Below are 22,006 nucleotides of genomic sequence, written 5' to 3'. Positions count from 1 at the left end.
TGCATCAGAACTGCTCCTTTAGTGAACATACGCAGATAGAAATTAAGTCAAAAGTTGCACAAATTTTGTGATAGCTTGAGGACACTCAGACAAAAGGCAGCTGTGATTAGAATCTGGCCTACCGAATTATCATAGACATCCTCCTCCTTTATTTGTCTGGAGAGCAACGCAGCAGAAGGTCCTACCCATCACCAGATCCTATCAGCCACTATGCAGCACACCCATTCTCACCTAAATAGCTTACCAGCTAGCAATTGACCACGATGCATAAAGTGGAAAGAATCCAGCTTAACTGTCAAACCCCATGTATTTAGTGTTCAGGAGAAATATAAGAAGCACTTCTGAATTGGCACACGTGATCAGGAAATTACGGGGTAACAAGTACAGAATACCAATGTGTTGTTTCTAATAGCAATAGAATAGACCTGCACTTTGGGTGTTGCACATTCACGTGCCACTCACAAGCCACTGTCGCAGTCTGTAGTGGACAAGCTCTTTGTGAGCTCCACAGCCAAGGAGAAAGTTCATTCCAAACCAGGCCCATCTAATTTGTTCTACAACAAGGGCTGAAATCAAAGAGTACACATCTATGCATCTTCTATGCAGAGTAAAACTTCCATCTCTTTCACCAACAAATCAGCTTTGTGTTGTAACTAACCTAGAAATAATTAACATTCAAATTTACAATGCCGCTCGTTCTGTTTTCTCTTCTTTTACCCCTATTTCCCTATTGGAGTTTGTCTTTTTCATCCTTTCTTCTGAATATCACATCCCAATTCCTAGCTCTCAAATAACCATGCTTCTGTCACACCCCTCTCCCTCATTTCAACCAGTAAAAACAACTTTCTCAGCCTTCTGGGTTTCCTCAGAAAGGTTTGAGTTTCATTTCCTTTTATGCCTGCGTATGGTCACACTACATATAGAAAAATAGTAAAATAATAATACTTAACATATAGCAGTCTAAGCACTCACCTGTTGCCTAAGCAACAAATAAATTAGCCTGCAAAAAAACCCAACTCCATCTTCTTCATGCTGAGACATAGGGAACATACATTTCAAATTACCTAATGAAACACACTATGAAGAAAAGGACACAGCAGGTACTAAATGAAGGTACAGAATGGGAAAAAGACAAGGCAATACCGCATTTTCTGTACGAAACGAGAGCCTTACCATCCTGCTGGCCCTGGAGGTTCTGAGGACTTTGCATTCTCTCTTCCAGATTTGAGCTGAGGTCGGAGTTCACAGCTGACATCCTAGTTGAGTCACTCATATCAAACTCATCACTTTCTATAGAGCTTTCATCCTGCAAATGGAAAATTTCAGAGACGTGTCAGAAAACTTCGTACGCTGTTCACATTATATGTGCAGTTCACTCGCTCCTGTTTGTCTCACTCACTCCTGGTGTGGAGTGTAATCATGCTAAATCTTTGTGTATATAAGCAAACAAGCAGAGCACATAGAGAAGAGCAAGGAAAACACAGCGTTTATGTGATATGATAATCTGACAAATGCAATTTGTTCAACTATGGGGATACTCCATTACGGCACTCTTGTAACTGTTTCCATAGTATTTTGCAAAAGAGGGCTGGTAACCAGAGACCCCATACCAAGTCCTTCTTATTCAAATTTGGTTGAGGAGAGCTCTCCACATTCCCTGCCTGAATCCTCTACCTTTCCCAAGCGAGGTCGGTAACCCCGTGATGACCACTCACAGTAAGGTATTTCCGAATGGCAACTTGACCTAATAAGAATCCGTGACCAAATTCCCTTGCCATGATGTCACCCTTACACTGCTACTGTGTTTAAAGAAGCATCTATGAAAGTTATAAAGCTTATAAAAGTTCTGAGCATGTTCAAATGACAGTCAATGGCAAACCAAAGTAAATAATCACAAGAATCACTTCAAATTTATTCTACCTTACCCATCTTTAATATGATTTATCCATCAAGACTAATTACAGAGCATCTACTAGGGATGATAGCAGAGGGCAGAAAGTAAAAGTCCCGATCAAATATTCTGTCCCCATTTATAAAAGCAAAACAGTTTTGGACCTAGTCCAGCAAATGTTCACATACATGTTTAACATCACTTGTCTCAGTCCCACTGAAGTTCATGTGCCCACTCATGGATTAAAAATTAAGCAACCACAAGCCTTGCTCTGTAAACTCCTGAACCGACGTACAAACCTAAGGTGATATATTTTCAGTAACAACTTTTCTGAGATAATTATTCCTGTTATGAAGAAAAGCATTTTAAAGAACATAGAGAAAAATATGGCAGATAATTTTGTATCCCCTAAAGGTCAGTTTAAAGTACTTTTCCAATTAATGTACTTTTTTTTTTAAACAAAAACAGAACTGACAGGATTCTGACTATTTTTCTGGGTTGCTCACCAGAATTGACCTAGAAAAATAGCAATCTTTAGAATATGATTTACTGTGTACTTGTTGTGAACTGGTTTCTACAGATACTAACATAGCTGCTTTCTTCTTTCTGAGTGGCCCTTAAATCAACTCCTCTCCTGGGTCTCAGTGATGTTTCCAGCTTGCATGGACATTTCTCTCGTTTTCGGAGGGCAGGTTCCCTGCAGTCACGACTCTTGTTAAACTGGGATGAAGTACTGCCAAATGCCATTCAGGAGTGAGAGTGGGACAACACGCAAGGCGATGCCGTTCTGCACCGTCACACCAGGACAATGACAAATAACGAAACAAACATACCTTGTTCTCAAAGTTTTGTAAAAAACTAAATGGAAGAGCGAGGGCTTCTCTAGCGGGCACCTGTCTGCCTTGCCCAGATAAGGCGGGAGCACCCCAGTTACAGCAGCAGCAAACACCCAAACACTGCCCTCACACAAGAACTGTGGTGCCCACTAGCCTCCTGCCCCAGACAGATGGGGCCAAGGCACACACTGAGCTGGTTCTGAAGTTTAGGGAAAACGCACACTGCTTGTTCAAAGAGCAAGATCAGAACACAAACTCCCCCAGACCTTCTGGAGGGCTGTGCCTCTGTTAAGACACAGTGGTATTTCTCACTGAATCCTGCAGGAACCAGCAAGCAGCAGCTTACATTTTCCATTTCTGAGGTTAGGCAATCTGTATGGGCTCCCAGAAAGGGAGCTCTGGCTATCCAATGCTTGCATAGGTATAAAACAACACACATGGGCAGCCTGGGTTTGCCTACAGTACTCTGCGGAATATCTCCACCTCACTCTCCAAACTGTGTAAACTTTTATCTGAATCTGCGTGGATACATAGGCATGGGGAGAGATGCTGGGAACCACTGGCATCTATGTACCGCTTGCACCACAGCTGTAAATTCCCACACAGCGATGAGTGTGGGAATGTTAGATGAAGCCTGTTTCCCTTTCATCGATGGCCTCAGCTTCAAAATGATGAATTGACGATGAGAGAATTAGGAGGCTTTCAGTCACTGTGCTAGCTAGTTGTGGGATCCAAGTTTACTCCTGTCTCAATTCCACACCCTCCACAAGAATACAGATAGGATTGATGAAACCTTGCAAATAGAGCCTTCTTACAAACCCAAGCATGTTTTTTAAGTGCATTAAATAGCTTGAATGTATGCACCAAAAATCTTCCTGCTTTGTGCTACACCATTTTCAGTGCCATTTTGTTCTCAGTGCAACAAATGTACAGCCCGAAGGAAAAAGAAATTCTTAGCAAAACTCTGCCTTGAGAAAAGACGTAAAGATTATCTTGAGAACTTTCCTTGTGCCCACTCTGCCCTGGCAAAGACATTATTACTAAAACAGATCAAAAATTACTTTTATCTTCATAAATCCAGTGCTACAAACATTTCATACACAGTAACATTAGAGCTGCAAAATCAAGCTGGGCAGGGAGACACCAGGCAATGCTGCTTCCTGCTGCCACCATATATATCATCTCCACCGGTTCATCTAGACAAAAAAACGGTTTAATGCAAATTTCAGTCATCAGACCAGAAAGACTACACCGAAACATTTGGGCTGTAGAGGCACTGTGGCAGGTGGCCCTGATCCAGCATGAGCCCTTGACCCTGTTGTGGGAGGAGTAATTCTCAAAGGGAGGAAGTGGAAAAAACAGACTCCTTTAACTCCTAAGGCTACTGCAGGGATAAAGCCTCTTCTCTCCTGCTGCTTGAAACCCTGCTGCCAGATTCCTGAAAAGGGGCAGCACGCAGAGGGGAGACTCAATAGGAGGGAAAGATGACCAGGCTGTATTTGTGCATGAAGAACTCAAAGACTAGGGGATCTCTCCCCACACCCTCCACAATTAAAAAAAAGGCAAAAGCGAAACAAGGATCCTGATATTTCTAGAAGAGTGATGAAATCCCCGTTCTATGGGGTGTTGAATAATTCATAAATCTCCACCGATAGCCCATATCTACTTATTATGAAACCAAATCTGGCTGATTCCACGGAAGTCAGGAGTCAGTCAGGGTCTTTGACATAATCCAGCTGCTAAGGTTGTTTTTGAAGGTTTTCCTTATTAAAAAAACCTCTTGTAGTCAGGCAGAAGGACACAGCATGCAGGATTGCTTTTTGGCTGGCACATAGCCGGGCTTCTAAAGATTTGGCAGCTCAAATGGTAAATGAACACATTTCTAGCAAAATCAATTTATTACAAATAATTTGGTAGGTGCCATCCAACTGATGAAGCACTTCTTAAGATCTGGTAAAACGTTGAATAAATCACAGAAAGAAAATAATTTTTGAGAAGAAATAAATGCAGTTCAACTCCAGTTCTCTCTGAAGAACCTTGATTCTCAGCCCTCTTCTCTTCCTTTTTGATTCTGTCTTTTTGTTCAAAGTTTCAAAAGCAACCCCTACTCCTATTTATCAAGCTTTTTGCCTTAAAGATACCAACTAATGTTGCCAGGGCTTCTATCTATCTCACTATAATGTGTTGCATCCTGGCTGCTAACCTTGAGAACACCACGCCATTCATTTCAGCTGTTGATGGTATTGCTTTCCAGAAGTAGACAATGAAAGTCACTGCTGAGCACAGCACTAAGTCTCGGGTGCACATGCCACCCCCCTTAACCCTTCTGCTGCTCCAGACAGTAAAAGGGCACCTTCAGGTAATTTGAAGCAGTACAGCATATTACCCCCAACCATGGAAGGGTGGTAAGTCATGACATCTTCTCTCAACCTGATTACTTGCAAACAGCCTTGGTTTGGTTTCAGACTCACTATTTTAGCAACAAAATTATAAAGATGGGATCAACAATCACCTTCAGTTCCGTTTCCTGGCTACCACAAAGACAAGCGCCAAAGAACACAGAAGAAGAGAAAAACAAACTTAAAAGATTTCAGGTTTTACCTCATCTTGCTGTGAATTTAGCAGCTGCAGCTTCATGTGTTTCATATAAGCCATAGTAATTGGCATGTTGTAATCAATCATACTGGTCACCAAAGTTGGAGGTTTTCCGTTATCTGCAATAAAAATATTTATTATGCATTATATATTAATTGTGGAGGCTACTTGAGCCTACTCTGCAGTCAAAGTCAGACAGCTATGTCATTTAGTTCTCTCTGGCATTTTCAATTCCTTGAAGGCTGTACAGATGGAAGTCTCCCGTAGAAAAAAGAAAATCAAGTTCAAACCCTGAAAAGTGATGAGTTCTTCTACCCTAAATGACTACAGCACGTGCACCCTACCTATTCCTTATGTTTAAGCCCTCATATAAACATTTCCATAGCAAAATAAATTATTTCCTCCAGATAAAATCATCTTTCTATTGAGGATGCATACGGTATTACACTCCATCCTTAAGTGAAAGCAGAAGATTCACTGTCTTCCAGCTTAAGTAAATAAGATGATCTGACTTATTGAACTGTTCCAGTCTACCAAATTTTTATGAACCCTCACTTCAGCTAGGAAAATATAAATGGGTATTAGGAATAAAATGACTTTACATCCCAGTATTTGACACTAAAACTACCTTTATGATCTGCTCCATCTGGGTTTAAATGCATTCTTTTCTGGCACTCTGAGCAGCTCATTAGAAATCGTGTCACCGCTTCTCTCGGTAGGAAGGCATAGGTCTCTGAAATCTGAAATGAATAACAAAATATAGGTGTTATTATATAAGCTGATTGAACATGATTTAACAGAACTGATCATTATATTTCCAAATAAGGCATATTACCTTATAATGCCAGGAAGCACAATGAAAGCATGTCCTGCATACTACAGAGGATTTCAAGAAACATCTATCCAATCTGCCTACTTATCATCTATTGGCTAATAATAGTCAATACTGAACAAAATTTCACTTATATCAAAAGGGGTTTCGTTTTCTGTTTAGTTTTTTTCAGTTTCCTTTCAGCAAAAAGATCCATACATAACAGGCATCCCACTGAGGGATGTTTTTAGAAAAAGTTGAAAAGCGACCTTTTTCTTATAGCCAATACCGAAAAAAGAAAGTGAGCTTATGTGCTCTATTTATTTTTATTGTAACAATACGTAGACAGATACAGGACTCAATGCATTAGCAGCGATGACAGCCTCCTTGCTATTTTAACTTCGTATTTGAATGTTTTGCAAAAATATTCTTGGAAAGCTTGTGATTTAATACTGTAGGGTAAATAAGTTATTTTTACTAACAGTTACAGAATTTAGGAGTGGCTTCATTTTAGAGACTTTGCTTTACCTGGAGATACCTTGAAAAAACAGATTTTGGCTGTTTCCTCCTTTCAACATTATCATCCTTCCAACATTATCATTCTTCCCAACTACATACTCGCAAGGAAGTGTCAGAGAGATTTTTTTTCTTTCTTGAAAGGGGAGAGGACAAAGCAGTTATTGCTGGTTTTAAAGATTGCATTCCCCCTCCCCAAGGGTGCATCTATCTTTAGAGACATTTTTGCCTTGCTGAAAAGGACCTGGAGGTGATCATTGGTGCCAAGCTGAAAATGAGCCAACGGCATACTCTCTGATCACAGATAAAGCAAATCTCATACTGGCCACTTTCAGCGTACAGCCAGCAGATCAAGAAAAGTCTCTGCTCAGTGCTGGTAAGACAGCACCTAAAATAATGTGTCCGGCTTTCCCCTCCACAGTTCAAGAAGGCTGCTGAGAAGCAGGAGAGGGGTCTGTGGCAGACCACCATGGCAGCTGAAGCCTAAAGCAGGTGACTTGACAGAGCGGTTAAGGGAGCTGGATTTGTTTTGTCTGGCAAAGAGTAGGTTACGAGGCAGGGAGAGATCTAATTGCAGCCCAGCACTGCCTGAAGGGGAGTTACAGAAACTGTGGAGACAATCTATGATCCTGTGAAACTCTTCAGAGGGTATAACCAGGGACAGCAGCCACCAACTGCGGGTTGGGACATTCAAACTGGACGTCAGGAAAAACTTCTCTAGGAGGCCAATGTACTGGAGCAGGTTTACCAGATGGGTGGAAGAATCTCCAAACTTGGATGTTGTCAAGACATTACCAGGCAAAGCCATGGCTTTTCTGTGATTCATTATGTAAGGTTATGTATATACACTGAACAGTGCAAGTGTTGTAAGGAATCTCTAGCCTTTCTTTTCCCAGCAAAGGTGGTTGTCTTGCAATGGAGATAATCCCCAAAGACAAAGTTCCAGCAAGAGAGACTAAAAGAAGAGTCAACTGATATCTGCTTGTATTCCCTTCTTGTAAAACCTACAGCAGGATTTGATTTCCTATCAAGCGTTGATGCAAGTCTCTGTAGGAAGTGCAGAAAGATGGAGGTGGGGTGTATGAAAGTGTGGATACAGAAAGGACAAGATACCTTTATTTAACTGGATGTAAATGGGATTAAATACTGTGCAAATCACTCATGCTCCTCACAAGGATGCTAAAAGGAGGAGGAATGGCCTGTTATAACTCTCTTACACTCTTCTCCTTGGCATGCCACCTATCTACCCTATGTTGAAACTTACATTTCCTAAAACTCCATGGACCAAATTTATCAGTGACATTTTTTTAGAAAATAGGTGGAGTTTAAGTTAGTGTTTGTTGATGTGACATGAGTCATGGAAATACACAGGAAATGATGCATTGTAAAATAACAACGCAAATTATATCATCCTGTTTATGGTATTGTTGTTTAGGCTGTTTATTGTTGTTGTTTTCCTATATAACAGAAATCTTATTTTGGGGGGGGGAGAAGGGGATGAGTATAAATGCAAAATTTGTTCTGTGATGAAAATTGGCAAAAATTTTGTCTGGGCCTGAAACAATTTATCTGAAAATGAAGGCACTAAATGAAGCCACTTTTGAATGGGAGATCCTACCAAAAAATATTTTCAGATTATTTTTCCTGTTTTTTACACCACAGAACAGATGCTTATTTACCTTTCTAAATATGAAAACATTGGTTATACTCATGCTTTATGGAATTTTAAAAAAGAACTTAAAATCAGCTACAATTTAGCATTAAGAAAATTGGTAAGTGCACATACACAGCAACCTCGCTCTCATAACATTTAACACATTTAACACCGTATTGAAATTAATGGAGCTTACCCATGGATTCATTAGTTGCCTGCATTTGGTAGGAATGCTCCATTTATTCTAATCAAGCATGTCTGTCAAAACTACAGTTCTGCTCCAACAAGATGAAAATCCTCCATGGAAAGCAGGTGAGCTAGGTCCCAGATTTGATAGGTATGCTCCACTGACTATAAGGGAACCGGGTTTTATAACTAAATTTATCCACATAACAGATGCTTGTGTCTCCAACCTCCCACTGCAACACAGTTTTAAGGATGCCCTTCCCTAAATAACACCAGTTTCCACCAACTTCCTCCCCTGTTTACTTTGTAATTTGAATCAAATCACTTACAGTCCAAGACTTCAGCCTGGCATAACACAATAGGTATCATGTTAAAAGAAATATGTAGAGGACATAACCCACAGCTCCTTGAATATACACAAAAAGCTCTTTCCAATTTTCAGTGCCAGAAAACTAACAGAAAAACCCCAAACCTCACGCCCCCAACAGTGCAGACTCCTGTTTGCCTTTCTCATTAAAGAGGGGCACATCTACTTTGTAAGATGCAGATAGCTGCTTGCTCACTTTGGCCATGCTCCGAACCCACTGGCTTATCACCAGCTGTAGCCAGGAAGCTCTCTAACCAAATCAGCACAAAGCTGAACACAATATCCTATATTTCACCCCTCAGCAGAGCTTACCAGCTTGTGTGCAAGGTTGGGCTGATGTAGTACACGGGGCTGGCTTGCATGCGAGTATTTCAGAGCACAACCTGGAGGCCTATGACACTTTCTAAGTAACTGTACAGAAATACCTTAGACAGCGGTCTGACTTCATCAGGAAAATTTGTTTCTGTCCTCTATTCTATCTCAAAGAAAGCAATAATGACTCAGTCCTCACTGATGCTGTGTATTCTCACTGCCTTCAGCAGCCCTGCTCCTAGCTCTCTTCTCAAGGCCGTGAGCTAACAAAAAATATAGCCAGACCATCTCATTCAGTGATGTGCTGCAATAAAAGAATATTGTTTTATTACAATTCCACACAAAAAACCCAAACCCACACACTTCTACATCTTAAGAAAAAATAAAGCCAGAAAAGTAAATTGAAGTGGGGGATTTAGCATTATTTACATCCACACACTAACAATGCAGACCAGCATATTTTTGGCATGACTGACTTACAAGAAACTGCTCATGCACGTGCCTATACCAATCAAAGAACAATCACTGCTGATTTACCACATTGATAAAATTACTTGGATTGCTTTAAAAAAATTATAAGTATACTTTTTTCAAATATGATGCTTTAGAAGTATCCTTATGTGATTCCTTATTCTTACTAGTGGTTTATTGCACATTAGTATATCTTCTATTGCTTGTAGAAATGTGTTATCTTGTATCTGGATGTATTCTGTATCATGGACAAATCACAAAATAACCAGATTCTAGCAGATTGGTGTTTAGGTATTGTATACTAGGTACAGCTCTTACAGTTGAATGCTTTTTACATGGTAAAGGGAAAAAAATCGTATGAGGAAGAAACTAGACATCTGGAGCATTAAGCAAAGAGTGCCAAAATCATACAGGGTTTGTTTTAGCCCCAGAAGTCACAGGATAAGAAGCAGAACATTTCCTAAGAATACAGTCCACGTGCACCTACACATATTTCATTTAAACTCTGAACTCAGAGGAAAATAAAAACAGAGTTGACTTCAGCAGTTTCAGAGTCAAAACTTTTATGATCTTATTTCACCGTTCACAAAAAGTCTACAATATAATAGAATTTGACATATATCAACCCATCCAAAATATCACCCAACAACGAAGGCCTTCTAGATCTATAATTAACCCATATGCTGTTTCCTGTATCCCATGAAGAGCACAACTACTACAAGGTAAGTAATCCAGTACCTGAGCATGTAATCTGATTTACATCGGACCTAAAAGTGATACGTGCCCTAATTGTCCATGAGAAGCGTATTGCATTCCTATTGCATCACTGCAGGCAGAGAAAACAGGCAAAGTCTCCTTTGTGCTCTCCAATATTCAGATGATTTAAGTGCAGGATGTTGTGATGATGTAGCTTTCAGAGGTACATTTTTATTTGGAAAATTAACAAGCTCTAAACTGAAAGGCAGATTTTAGGACACATATGGCAGAGCAGGAAAGACAAGTGTGAGGAGAGGGAGTGAAATTTTGCAAGTAAACCTATTAACCCCTAAAGCATTAACATGGAGGATGTATGTGTAGTCTGGAAGATACGATGTGTCAGAATAGAGATTTTTTTTTTGTTGCATGTGTGTATTTTTTTAATTAAGGGGGGGAAGATGATCCAAAGAAGACTTCTAAGAGAATAGAGAGAGACAGGGAGAGAGAGTGAAGATGGTAATCTGTCCTGGGCCCACAGCCATCAAACCAGGTGGCAGAAATTGGTTTCTTGATGACAGGAGGGCAAACCAGCCAAGGAAAGTCCTCTCCTTTCCTCAGCAAGAGGTCAGAATAGAAGGCTGACATAGGAAAGCAGATATATATTACTGCTGGGAGTTTTATCAAGAGCTCGCTACCCTGCTATGCTGGGGAAAATGCTGTTGCCTCTTGTGCTAAACTTGCGCTTCACAGCTCCCTCTCCTTCCCTTCCCTCCTGCGTAGCAGAAGCCGCTTTCTGCGAGGGAAGCGATGGGGAGCACCTGCTCGTGGGACCACTGCCAGGACACTCGACACTCGCCCTTTGCAAAGAAGCAAGAACAAGCCCGTAGAATAAAAGTGCACGGGACTTGGTTGTTTTGCCGTGCACGCAGGAACAGCGTGGATGCAAGGATTTAAGCGTGTTAAGGCCCTGCACAAACCTCGTATTCTTCTGCTTCCCCAAGGACAAGGTCTGCCCTGGACGGAAACCAGCCAGGCCCCAAACCTGCTTTAACCCTGTTTGATCAGGGAAGTTGTACTGGAAGGAGATGATGTTACTGCACAGTGCAACCCGTCAAAAAATTCTTCCCCGAGGAAAACACGTCCACTGTGATGCTCAGAAGGGACTCGCAAGCACATTCTTTGTTTTGGAGGGGAAAAATGTTACACCATGTTCCACAATCTGAAGAGGGTTTCTCTAAGGGTGACGGGAAAGAGGGAGGCAATTCTACAGCCTGATCCCAAACCAAGATACATTTATTACTGCAACAGCTGGATGAAGCACAGGACCCCAGATATTGCCCCACACGTAACAGACTCCTGTTATGCCTCAGATGTTCTGTATCTATGTACTACCTATCTGATCAGAGCCTTGCCCCAAGCTACTTTCCCTTGACAGATCAGTATCTCCCACATGTTTTACAAGCCTGCTTCTCTTCCAGCTCATCAGCCCAGTGCTCTTTTTTCATTCATGGGTTGGGAATTTTATTAACTGACCCATTTGTCCTGCTCAGACATCGCAACCCTCACTCACAACTCAAGTGCACTGCTGTAACGTTTCAAGGCTTTGAACGGCAGCTACGCAGGCTCAACAGGCAGACATCAGATCATCCTTCACAGGTAAAAAAAAATATTCGAGTAGAATATGCATATAGAATTTAAGGTGTTTAAGGTGGCTACAAGAGTTACACAAACAGTTCTCAGATAGATGATTCACTTAGTTACAGGCAACTTTGTCCAGATATAACATACAAAGGTGAGGCACTTACTCTTCATAGTCTATTGTTTAAATGAATGAAAATCTAACATCTTTTTAAAGAATATTAAAGGAAGATAAAATCTTCTCTGAAATACAGGGCTTGATCACTAAATCTGGCCTACTTGTACCCATAGCTGGGCCTGAGAGGAGGCCATTTGAGTTTCTTGAAAAATGTAATAAGGCTATTTTTTTCCTGGTTTACACTGAATCACAAAGAGTTGTCCTAACAGCTTGAGCCTGTTGCATTATGCTGCTGCTGTAGCCACAACTTTCCCCAGTTACTCCCACTTCTGATATACCCCTCAGCACTTGAATTTAAATTTTAGACACAGCTGAATAGTTTAAATCAAGAAATGCAGCTCTGCAAAGGCACAGAAAGCCAGCTATGCACTTGTTGAATGCCTTTCCCAATACACCAGACGGATTCTTCTCCTGAACGCTTCTCTCCTGTGCATCCCCGTCTCCACTTTGACACCGCAGTTCTCCTTTCAGGGTGGGATGCCTATACAGAAATAAGTCCTTTAGGACAGAGAGTGAAAAGTACTGTCCCAAAGCAACGCAGTTCCTCTAGGACACTGAGCTGTAGCAGCGAGCGCTAGCAGAGTCACCCCTACGAGGATCCTCGGTACCTTCTCCCGACCGCTTAACCAATTCCTTGCATCAGCACATCTCACCCCACCTCCTACGGAGCCCGGCAGAGGACCCGGGGGGAATGCAGGACAAGCAGGGATCTGTTTGGGCACCGCTGCTTTCCTTGGCACCAAGGAACATGCTCTTTTCACCTTCCGCATCTTCCTAGTCACCTGTGCCCCTGCTGAGCAACAGACTCGGCTGGGCCTTGTGTCACATATCCTGCCTTTGTGAGGGAATTATCTCCCAGATCAAGGCCCTTGACGTCTTCCCTGTTTGTAAACTTCCCTGGGAGCCAGGGAACTAGCTGAGATTATAAACATCGTATTAAGTATTCCTTCAGTCTGGTGTACTCCAGGTATGATTTAAAGTTCTTGGTTTCATTTTATATATATAGAACTACAGAACTATATAAGCCAGGTCTTTTTTTTGCTGATGTAGATCTACCTACAGTTATGCTGGCAAGGAACAACAGCCCATCAATCTTATATTGTATACTAGTCGGGCACTTGAAATGAGCACAAAACCTGCCAGTTAAATGGGAAGCTCACTCTTTTTTGCATATTTTCAAGGTTACTCTCCCCCATCATCTACATAGACTTTGTACAAATCCCTTCTAATCTGTTAGTGTTCAGAGAAGAAGAAAATGGGACCTTATTCTAAACTTAAATATTGAAGCACAGATGCTTTCCTAATTAATCTATACGGTTTGTGCCAAGAAATCACAAAGTTTGAGTTTGGTACATTGCTGCCCCAATTAAAATATAAAGGGTCCCTTCCAATACGCTGCTCTTTTAGAGGTACCAAGCACCACATCCTATTTATCTTCCTGTGCAGCACCACTGTAGGAAGTCCCACAGAAATCCATTGTAAAAATGCCATTCGTTTCCACACAGTTAACATAAACAAGTCAGTGCAGATCACAGATTCACTAATCGAGTTTGTAAGCTCTTCTGAACACGCTTTCAGGGAGACATACTGATGTATTTTAGCACTCCAGCATGTGGGGTGACTCTATCAAAAATTAAAAAGACCCTACCTATTCCAAGTTTGCTACTCCATATAAATGCAAACGGTAGTTAATTAAGTCACCTTTGACAATTTCATTACCCTTCTAATCATGCTTGAGTGCTATTCAAAATTTTGAGTGGAGCAAGTTCACTATTGAAAATAGAGGCTCACACATATTAAGCAAATTAATTACTTGAAATCAATATGTTGCAATTCTTAGGGCTGTGCCATTCATTTTTTAGAAATACTCAGGTACCAAATACCCATGACAATATTTAGGAACTTCAGAAGTTTAGCAATTTTGTACCAAAAATGTGGTGGGTTTCTCCCCATCATTTTTCTGTTAAAATGTTTCAGTTTTCCAGTCAGAGAGCAGAAGCAATGTGATCATCCCATGCCAGGAATTATGAATAACAAATAGCAGTTGTAGCATACAGTTTGTGAACCATCCTTCCTGTAAAAATTGTTCACTCAAACTATTTGGTGAATACTTATGCATGATAAATACATTCACAGATCTCAAGGATGATTCACTTCTGACATGTGAATAAAGAAACAAGACTAAATTAATCTTGTTCCCAATTCACTTAATAAAATTAAACCCCGCCAAAGTACTTCAGTTTGATTTATAAAGCTCTTAGGGTATAATGTTTTGTGAGACGGTTACCTAAGACACTACCACTTTCCTCCTGCAGCGCCACAGGAGGAGATACCGCGTGGCTTGCTGGAACAGACCGACACTACAGCTCATCATTTTTAGTGACAGCACTTTCATGGGCAGGTCCAGTAAAGGAGCATGCATTTCCCCAGTTAGTCTGGTAGAGTTTGAGGCCTGTTTATTTAACCTAATTCTCATGTTGGGATAGAGAGCGGGAGTTGATATTAGCCTGTTCTGATATTAGTTTGTTTCCTTTTTTTAATTTATGGAAATCTTTAAAAATTATATATGTGAATCCTGTCCTTGGCAAATATGACTCAATGCCTTTAATAAATGAAATGAATGCACAAATAATGCAGACTCTTGTTATGACACAAACTTACATTTGGGCATCTTTATCCTCTGCTCATAACAACGTAATAAGCTCAGGTCTCAATTACAGTAAAAGTTAACATCAAATGAAACTACTGTGTAGGCTATTGAGTCTGCACAAATAGTTCTCACAGAAGAGACACTAGTTGTCTTTCATGCTGTCCACAATAAACAAATTTCTTATCTGACCTGGAATCATGAGATTCTTACGGTAGTAAATATTATACTTGGCATGTATTTGTAGGATGATGACTTGAAGTATTGTATTTATAGTTGGCAGCATTCCTTATACTTGTGTATTATTCTACAAAGTTTGTGACCTATACCTTTGAACGGCTTACTGAAGTAAAACAAAATAGAAGGAGAAAGGTCAATGAAAATATTACTTTTCTAATGCTTTCTAAAAGAGAAGACCAAGTATCAAAAAGGCTGAGGCGACAGATTAAGATTAATTTAGACAGTTTGTATTTGTTCACCCTGAAGTATCACTCCAAGCCTTACAAAGCACACCCAGATGACTGGTGTCTTCCTTCATATATCTGTCTTAAGGTCAACACCGCCGGGAATAAATTATAAGAAATCTTGCTAAGAGCTTATCCCACAACAAACCATCTGAAATGGCCTATAAATAAAATATCTGTGAAGGGATTCATAGATACAAAGTAAAGATTGTTATACACCTGAAAAAAACAGTAATGGAAAAACAGCTATTTCTTACGGCTAAAATTGAAGATGTGGGTATCAGAAACGTGGAGTTCCCACACATTTTGAGACCTCTGATGAAAAATGGCTGACACGACTGCAGGTTGTTTAAAGGTGAAGAACACTGTCTTCAGGGTGAGAGGTCACCCCAGGGCCCTGTGCGCAGCCCCCCGCCAGCCCCGTCCCGCTGGGGCCATGGGGAGAGGTGCCCCGGCTGCTCTGCGCCCTGGCCAGGGTGGTGGGACAGGCCCTGGCTGGGATGGCCTGACCTGCCCTCCCTGGGGGAGCCCCCAGAGCTTCAGCAGCTGGAAACAGCTGGGCAATGTGGATCAGGATCAACCGCTGAGCATGCCTGGCACTGTAACAGCCCTGCGCATGGAAGTTTGGCCATCCAAATCCAGGCAAGCACGTACATTTTAAGCACCTTGGGAAAGTGCAGTAAATATTTCATTAGTTCTCCGTAAGAAAATAAACTGTTATATTTGTGCCACTAACCACAAAAGCTATTTATAGCTGTTTTAAGGCAGTGGCTGAACTGGTTAGGTCAAGCAGCAACGTGCAATTAAAAATCTTAGAAATAATCATTTCTCTCTACTTAGCTGGTTTATGCAGGTGTGAGAGCTGCCCTCTCAATACTTCTCTCATTGTACCTTGGCATGTATTTGTAGGATGGCTTTCTGGCCTTTTGAATTTAGGATATTTACAAGTTTTCATACCATTAAACCGTTAAGTATACTTAGTCTGCAGCATAAACTGTAAGCAAGTTCATTCATATGCTGAAGTACAGCACCTCATTTAGCAAACTTGTGGCAATACCTTCGAAACCTTCTTTAAGACTTCATCCATTTAATAACAATTAATTAATACAGTTATTAGAGAAATTGTCAAACCATTATAGAAAGAATAAATTCTCTGCTTGTACCAATGAGAAAATCTCTATTGAAGTCAATGGATCTGGTCCTTATCACACAGAAACTGTGATTTCTAAACTCTATGTTTTCATGCATTACTGAAAGATCTCTGAAATAAATTTGAGGGTGAGGGTTGCGGTACTAACCCAGCTGGAAAAAACACAAATCGCATGCCATGTGACTAAGCCCAAATAATTCACACTTTTCACTGCGTTTTTTTACTTACTGCTTTATACGTTCTCTTTTGTCCAGCATGTTTTCTGATTTGTTCTCCATTAGGCCCAGTTTCAACATGCATGGAATAGATAATGTCAAAGAAATCTTCTACCACGGCTACCCGCCGTAAAGACAGCTTCTCATCTACACCTACTCCATCCTGAAAAGAAAAAAAGAGACAAGAAAAAGTAAGGAGAACGGGATGAATAGATAAATGATGATAATCATGGGACGCATTCTCCTTTTTTACCAGGGAGTTAAAGACCCTTCCACTGAGATCTGAAGGTCACCCACCCTGTGAATGACAGAAACAGTATTGTAGGAAAGCTGTATGATCAGACGGATCATATGGACCCCTGCAAGCAGTCCATTTTGCCAAGCCAGGGCATTTGGTCTCTTGATAGAAAGTGATCTTTCACTCCAATATTTAAAAAATGAAACAAAAAGTGTCTGTGGTTCTTTCTCCAAATGCACAAGCAAGATTCAAAGGCAGAGGCAGTCCCAAACACGTGGCACAGAAATGCATTATGCGGCTGTTAATAAGAACGCAACAGCTCTTTTATCCTCTCATTCCCCTCCCCGTAAATCTGTACCTAGCATTTCATAAAGGTATTTAATAAAAGGTTTTAATTCACAGGTGACAGAGCTGACTGTAATTATGAATACAATGGAAGTTGTTACAAACAATCTACCCCTGCAAAACCTGCTTGAAAATATACTACATGAAGACATATCACAATATGAGGAAAAGAAAGAGATATTTTTAAAATTTGTGATTTTTGTACACAGATGCCCGACTGGAACATGTGACGGAAAAGTGAGGACACCTACCATCTGATTTTCAAAAGCGATAGTGCCATGGTAGCTAAAGACTTCTAAAAGAAACAGTCTCCAATGTCTGTGAAATTAATCAGTGCAGTTCTATTCCCGCCTTTTAAATAGGACCATCCATGAGAGGTCTTTTTTGTTTTACAGCTGTCTATGGATCCAGTTCTAATAAAGGGGCAGGAACTAGGACTCCTGTTTTTCCAGAGCAGGCATCTATCAAGCAGGCTGTGTTTTGTAATACTACATAAGTATATGAAGAATAAAATGAGAATGGCCAATTCACTTTTACTCCAACACAGCATTTGAATTTAGACCTCTGGAGGCAACGGTGAAACCTAACCTTCAATGAGTATTTTAAGCAATAAATGCATTCAAAACTTAACATGTTTGATAATGCCATTTCTGCTGCTGAAATTCATGCCGCAACAAAACTGATTTACACCGACCCTTTAGTGACAAACCACGTGCAATTATTGCTGCGGTGACCAAATAAAGACCAAAGATGAGAAATGAAAAGGCAATAGTTACATATGACTCCCAGTTGCCGCCCCCCTGCTAATAACTTCTTGCTAACCCATTCCAGTAAGTTTGCTGGATATGGACAAACATGATTTATTTTTCTCACTGCCCCTATTTTTATTCCAGCCCACCTACTTTTATTTTTCATAGAGTTCATGGCAAGAGCTCAAATAATCCCAGTGGCTCCAAAGAAGGCCCCAGGGTGACACAGAGGAGCTCTGAAACATTCCCAGTAGTGACGGGGAAAATGTCAGTGCCTCTATAGGATAAATTCCTAAATGTGCATGACTCCAAATGTTATTGGGTTAGGAGGTGTTGATATGCTACCAGCCATACAAGTTTTGTCCTGTCCCGCGCCACTATGCCCCTGTCTCTCCGCAGCCTTCAGCAAAGAGGTCCCTGCCCAAAGTTACATTGTCCTTTCCATCTGTACAGCAGGTTGTGCTCTTTATCCCCAGGAGGCAGCTGGACCAGAGCAGAACTCCTTCCCGTGCGTGATGAGAGGATTGCCATAGCCCTGACGGAAGAGACTGGATCCATCCCTTTGAACAGTCCCTAAAATTTCACTAACCACCAGCTCAAAAATTTTGTGGCATCCCGACAGGTTCTGGTATCAGCATCATTAAGAATTTGCTTGGTATTGCCCATCACTCTTGCCCACTATTTAAAAAAAAAATGCTTTAGAGATGGGGCCAAATAAAATCCAGATCTTTGCAGATTTAATCTTTCGGGGAATTCACACGTGAGCTCTGTAGGGGGGCCCATCTTCAATCATTATTTTCTCACCACCCAAACGGCACGATGGGATCCCTAATGATTTCAAACACTCTTATTATGACGACAGTGTTATCTCACGCCGCTCTTTGAACACTCAGAAGTTTATAGTGTTGATTAACTGATAAAGATTTAATCTGTTTATTACTAATGAGTTTTGTTTTAGGAAATTTCCTACAGCGGAGCTCTCTTTTTTAATTAAAGAGAAATGCATTACAACAATATTAATTTAAAACCTGAGATGCCACCTCAGCAGAGCTGACACATGCAAACATTAGGAATACATTCAAAGAAGAAACTCAAAAACAAAACTCATTTGCTGCTTTTGGTGGCCATAGTGTGCAGTGCTCTTTTTTGATGGTCCTCCTACCCCCGTCCCCAGACATTGATACCCAAAGGTAGGTAGGCATGATGTGGGCCCACTCTTGAAGCTGCATTTCTCCATCCAGCTGAATAAAACAGTAAGCATTGCTACTACTTCTAAAAATAGAAGGAAGTGAAATCTGCACAAACTCTCTGTCATGCCTCCTAACTGAAGTGCCAGAAAATGAATACAAACTTTCCAAACCTTGTCAGTCAAAAAGGGTAGGAAAAAAATGGTTTACACTGAGTGGAAACTGCTTCAGGGGAAGACAGTATTATTCCTTAACATCTCTACTTGTAACTTCATCCTAACTTTGTCTGTGGGCCTGGACATGACTAGGTCAGGCTTCATTCTGCTTCATGTTGTGTAAGGCAACAAGGTAGACCTTGTTTCAGAAGGCCTGCAGTGCTGCAGAAGTTGCTGAGTTGCTGCGAGTAAGCTGTTCAGTCCATCTGGCAACATGCAATGCTGTGCAGAGATGTAAGCCCTAGCTGCAGAAGCAATACACCAGAAGAGTAATTTGAATGAGAATAAGGTAGCTACTTACTGAGACTTTTGATATCCCAATATTGACATCCCAGCCAGTAAAAAGCTGGGCAAATGATACAACCCCAAATCTCCATTTAAACCATAAAGTCTCTGAAGTGGACGCAGTTGTATCAGGCTCTTCTGCCATATGCCACTACACTACACTTTTATCCTGAAATTGCTATTTGATAAAGGCATTAACATAGCAGCTGTACTTTATAAACTGGCTTTAGATAGGTGTGCCCCTGCAGAGGGGTTGGGGCAATCCCAAGCACAAATACAGGCTGGGAGGAGAACGGATTGAGAGCAGCCCTGAGGAGAAGGACTTGGGGGTGTCGGTTGATGAGAAGCTCAACGTGACCCGGCAATGAGCGCCTGCAGCCCAGAAAGCCAACCATATCCTGGGCTGCATCAAAAGAAGAGTGGCCAGCAGGTCGAGGGAGGGGATTCTGCCCCTCTACTCTGCTCTCATGAGACCCCACCTGGAGTACTGCGTCCAGCTCTGGGGCCCCCAACATCAGAAGGACATGGACCTGTTGGAGCAAGACGAAGATGATCGGGGGATGGAGCACCTCTCCTATGAGGACAGGCTGAGAGAGTTGGGGTTGTTCAGCCTGGAGAAGAGAAGGCTTCGGGAAGACCTTATAGCAGCCTTCCAGTACCTGAAGGGGGCCTACAAGACAGATGGAGAGGGACTTTTTACAAGGGCATGCCATGATAGGACAAGGCATAATGGCTTTAAACTGAAAGAGGGTAGATTTAGATTAGATATAAGGAAGAAATTCATCACTGTGAGGGTGGTGAGGCACTGGAACAGGTTGCCCAGAGAAGTTCTGGATGCCCCATCCCTGGAAGTGTTCAAGGCCAGGGTGGATGGGTCTTTGAGCAACCTGATCTAGTGGAAAGTGTCCCTGCCCGTGGCAGGAGGGTTGGAACTAGGTGATCTTTAAGGTCCCTTCCTACCCAAACCATTCTATGATTCTGTGAAAAACTTTCACGGTGCCTAAGGGGACATTTTTTTAGCCTCCGCTAAGGCTAAAAATAGACCAATGAGGGAATATGTGACAATGTTATTCAGATGTCTGAAAGGCTATGAAATGTCCACAAGGGACAGGACAAGTAATAGGCTTAAACCACAGCATGGGAGATTTACATTAGACATTAGGAAAAACTCACTATTGATGTGGATAGTCAAGTACAGTAATAGTTTGCCTGGGGAGGCTGTGGCATCCCTGTCACAGGAAGATTTTGAGACCAAGTTAGACAAATATCCGTCAGGGATAGTTTGAGTAAATCCTGTTTTGGATAGACCAGATATTAATTGACTTCCTTCTTGATAACTCTATGACTGAGAAGCTTAAATGTCACTTTCAAAGTGACTTGGGTACTAACAACTCTGGAATAGCAAGGAGGATATTTATAAATCACTGAGGTATTTTTAGGACTTTCATTCGTCATGGCAAGAGTCCAAGCCCCACTTTCTATAATGACTTAGGAATGGAAACCTCAACGAATGTTTCTCTTTAAGAATTGGACATGGACTCTTAAATCTGTTAGGCTGAGTTTCATCCCACTTGTTCCAGCCACCACAGAGGTATGCCCCTACTCTAAACCAGTTGTCTCAGATTCCTCTCTGACCAACAGCGTGACAGGCACTGCCAAAATACAATTCATCCTTATAGCTGCTGGAACGGTTTCAATCTCTACCAGTGAGAAGCTACTTAATTTTACTCTTTGCATTGCAGGGTTTTCTGTTTATTCTTGTTTTTATGTTTATTCAGTGATCTTCTTATGTTATTAGGATACAAATAAATAGATGTTCCTTTTCATTTTCAGCCCTACAAATTCCATTTGCACTCTGAGATTAAAGTTGTTAGATATCTATCTACACAAAGGATAAATTTCTGGACAGAAGTGACTTTTACGGAGAGTTGTGCACCTCTCGGAAAGTGCTAAGGATCCCTTTGAACAAGGATGCTTGAGGAGAGAGTCAATCTCTTTTATTGAGGTGGAACCTACAGGGCTAGTGGGAGTAAAGAAGGGAAAAAAGTTTGCAAGTGAAGCAAACAGATAGTCAAGACAGCAAAAAGATCTATTAAATGAAAGGCTGTCATTTTTATAGTTACTTTGTACAGGAGAAAAAAATTTAATACAAGCCTTTAAAATTAAAGCCACTGAAACCAAAGTGCTTGCAATTCCTTGCTTGAGAATACCTGCACCATCTCATGTTGAAATTTCTTGAGGGAAAAAATAAACATAGTCTGCTAGGGGCTGATGGGGTCCGTCTGTCAGAGAAGGGGAAGAGCATCTTTGGTCATAGGCTTGCCAAGCTGGTGAAGAGGGCTTTAGACTAAAGTTGCTGG

The 22,006-nt window shown here is 41.2% G+C and overlaps 1 protein-coding gene across 4 annotated transcripts in view; it reads right to left on the bottom strand.

Moving 5' to 3' along the window:
* Positions 1-22,006, bottom strand: part of NOL4 (nucleolar protein 4) — a 202,172-nt gene that overhangs the window by 145,546 nt on the left and 34,620 nt on the right. For 3 of the 4 annotated variants that reach the window (XM_009331424.1, XM_009331425.1, XM_009331426.1), the window contains exons 2-5: positions 16,641-16,790; positions 5,951-6,062; positions 5,329-5,441; positions 1,174-1,306 (exon numbers count right to left, since the gene is read on the bottom strand). In XM_009331424.1, the coding sequence (XP_009329699.1) occupies positions 1,174-1,306; positions 5,329-5,441; positions 5,951-6,062; positions 16,641-16,790 (508 nt within the window). The remainder of the gene's footprint in view (positions 1-1,173; positions 1,307-5,328; positions 5,442-5,950; positions 6,063-16,640; positions 16,791-22,006) is intronic. The other variant, XM_009331427.1, reaches the window with a different exon arrangement.

This window comes from Pygoscelis adeliae, unplaced genomic scaffold (assembly GCF_000699105.1).
Source record: "Pygoscelis adeliae isolate BGI_AS28 unplaced genomic scaffold, ASM69910v1 Scaffold108, whole genome shotgun sequence".
Lineage (NCBI taxonomy): Eukaryota > Metazoa > Chordata > Aves > Sphenisciformes > Spheniscidae > Pygoscelis > Pygoscelis adeliae.
This window is presented reverse-complemented; position numbering and strand designations above follow the sequence as displayed.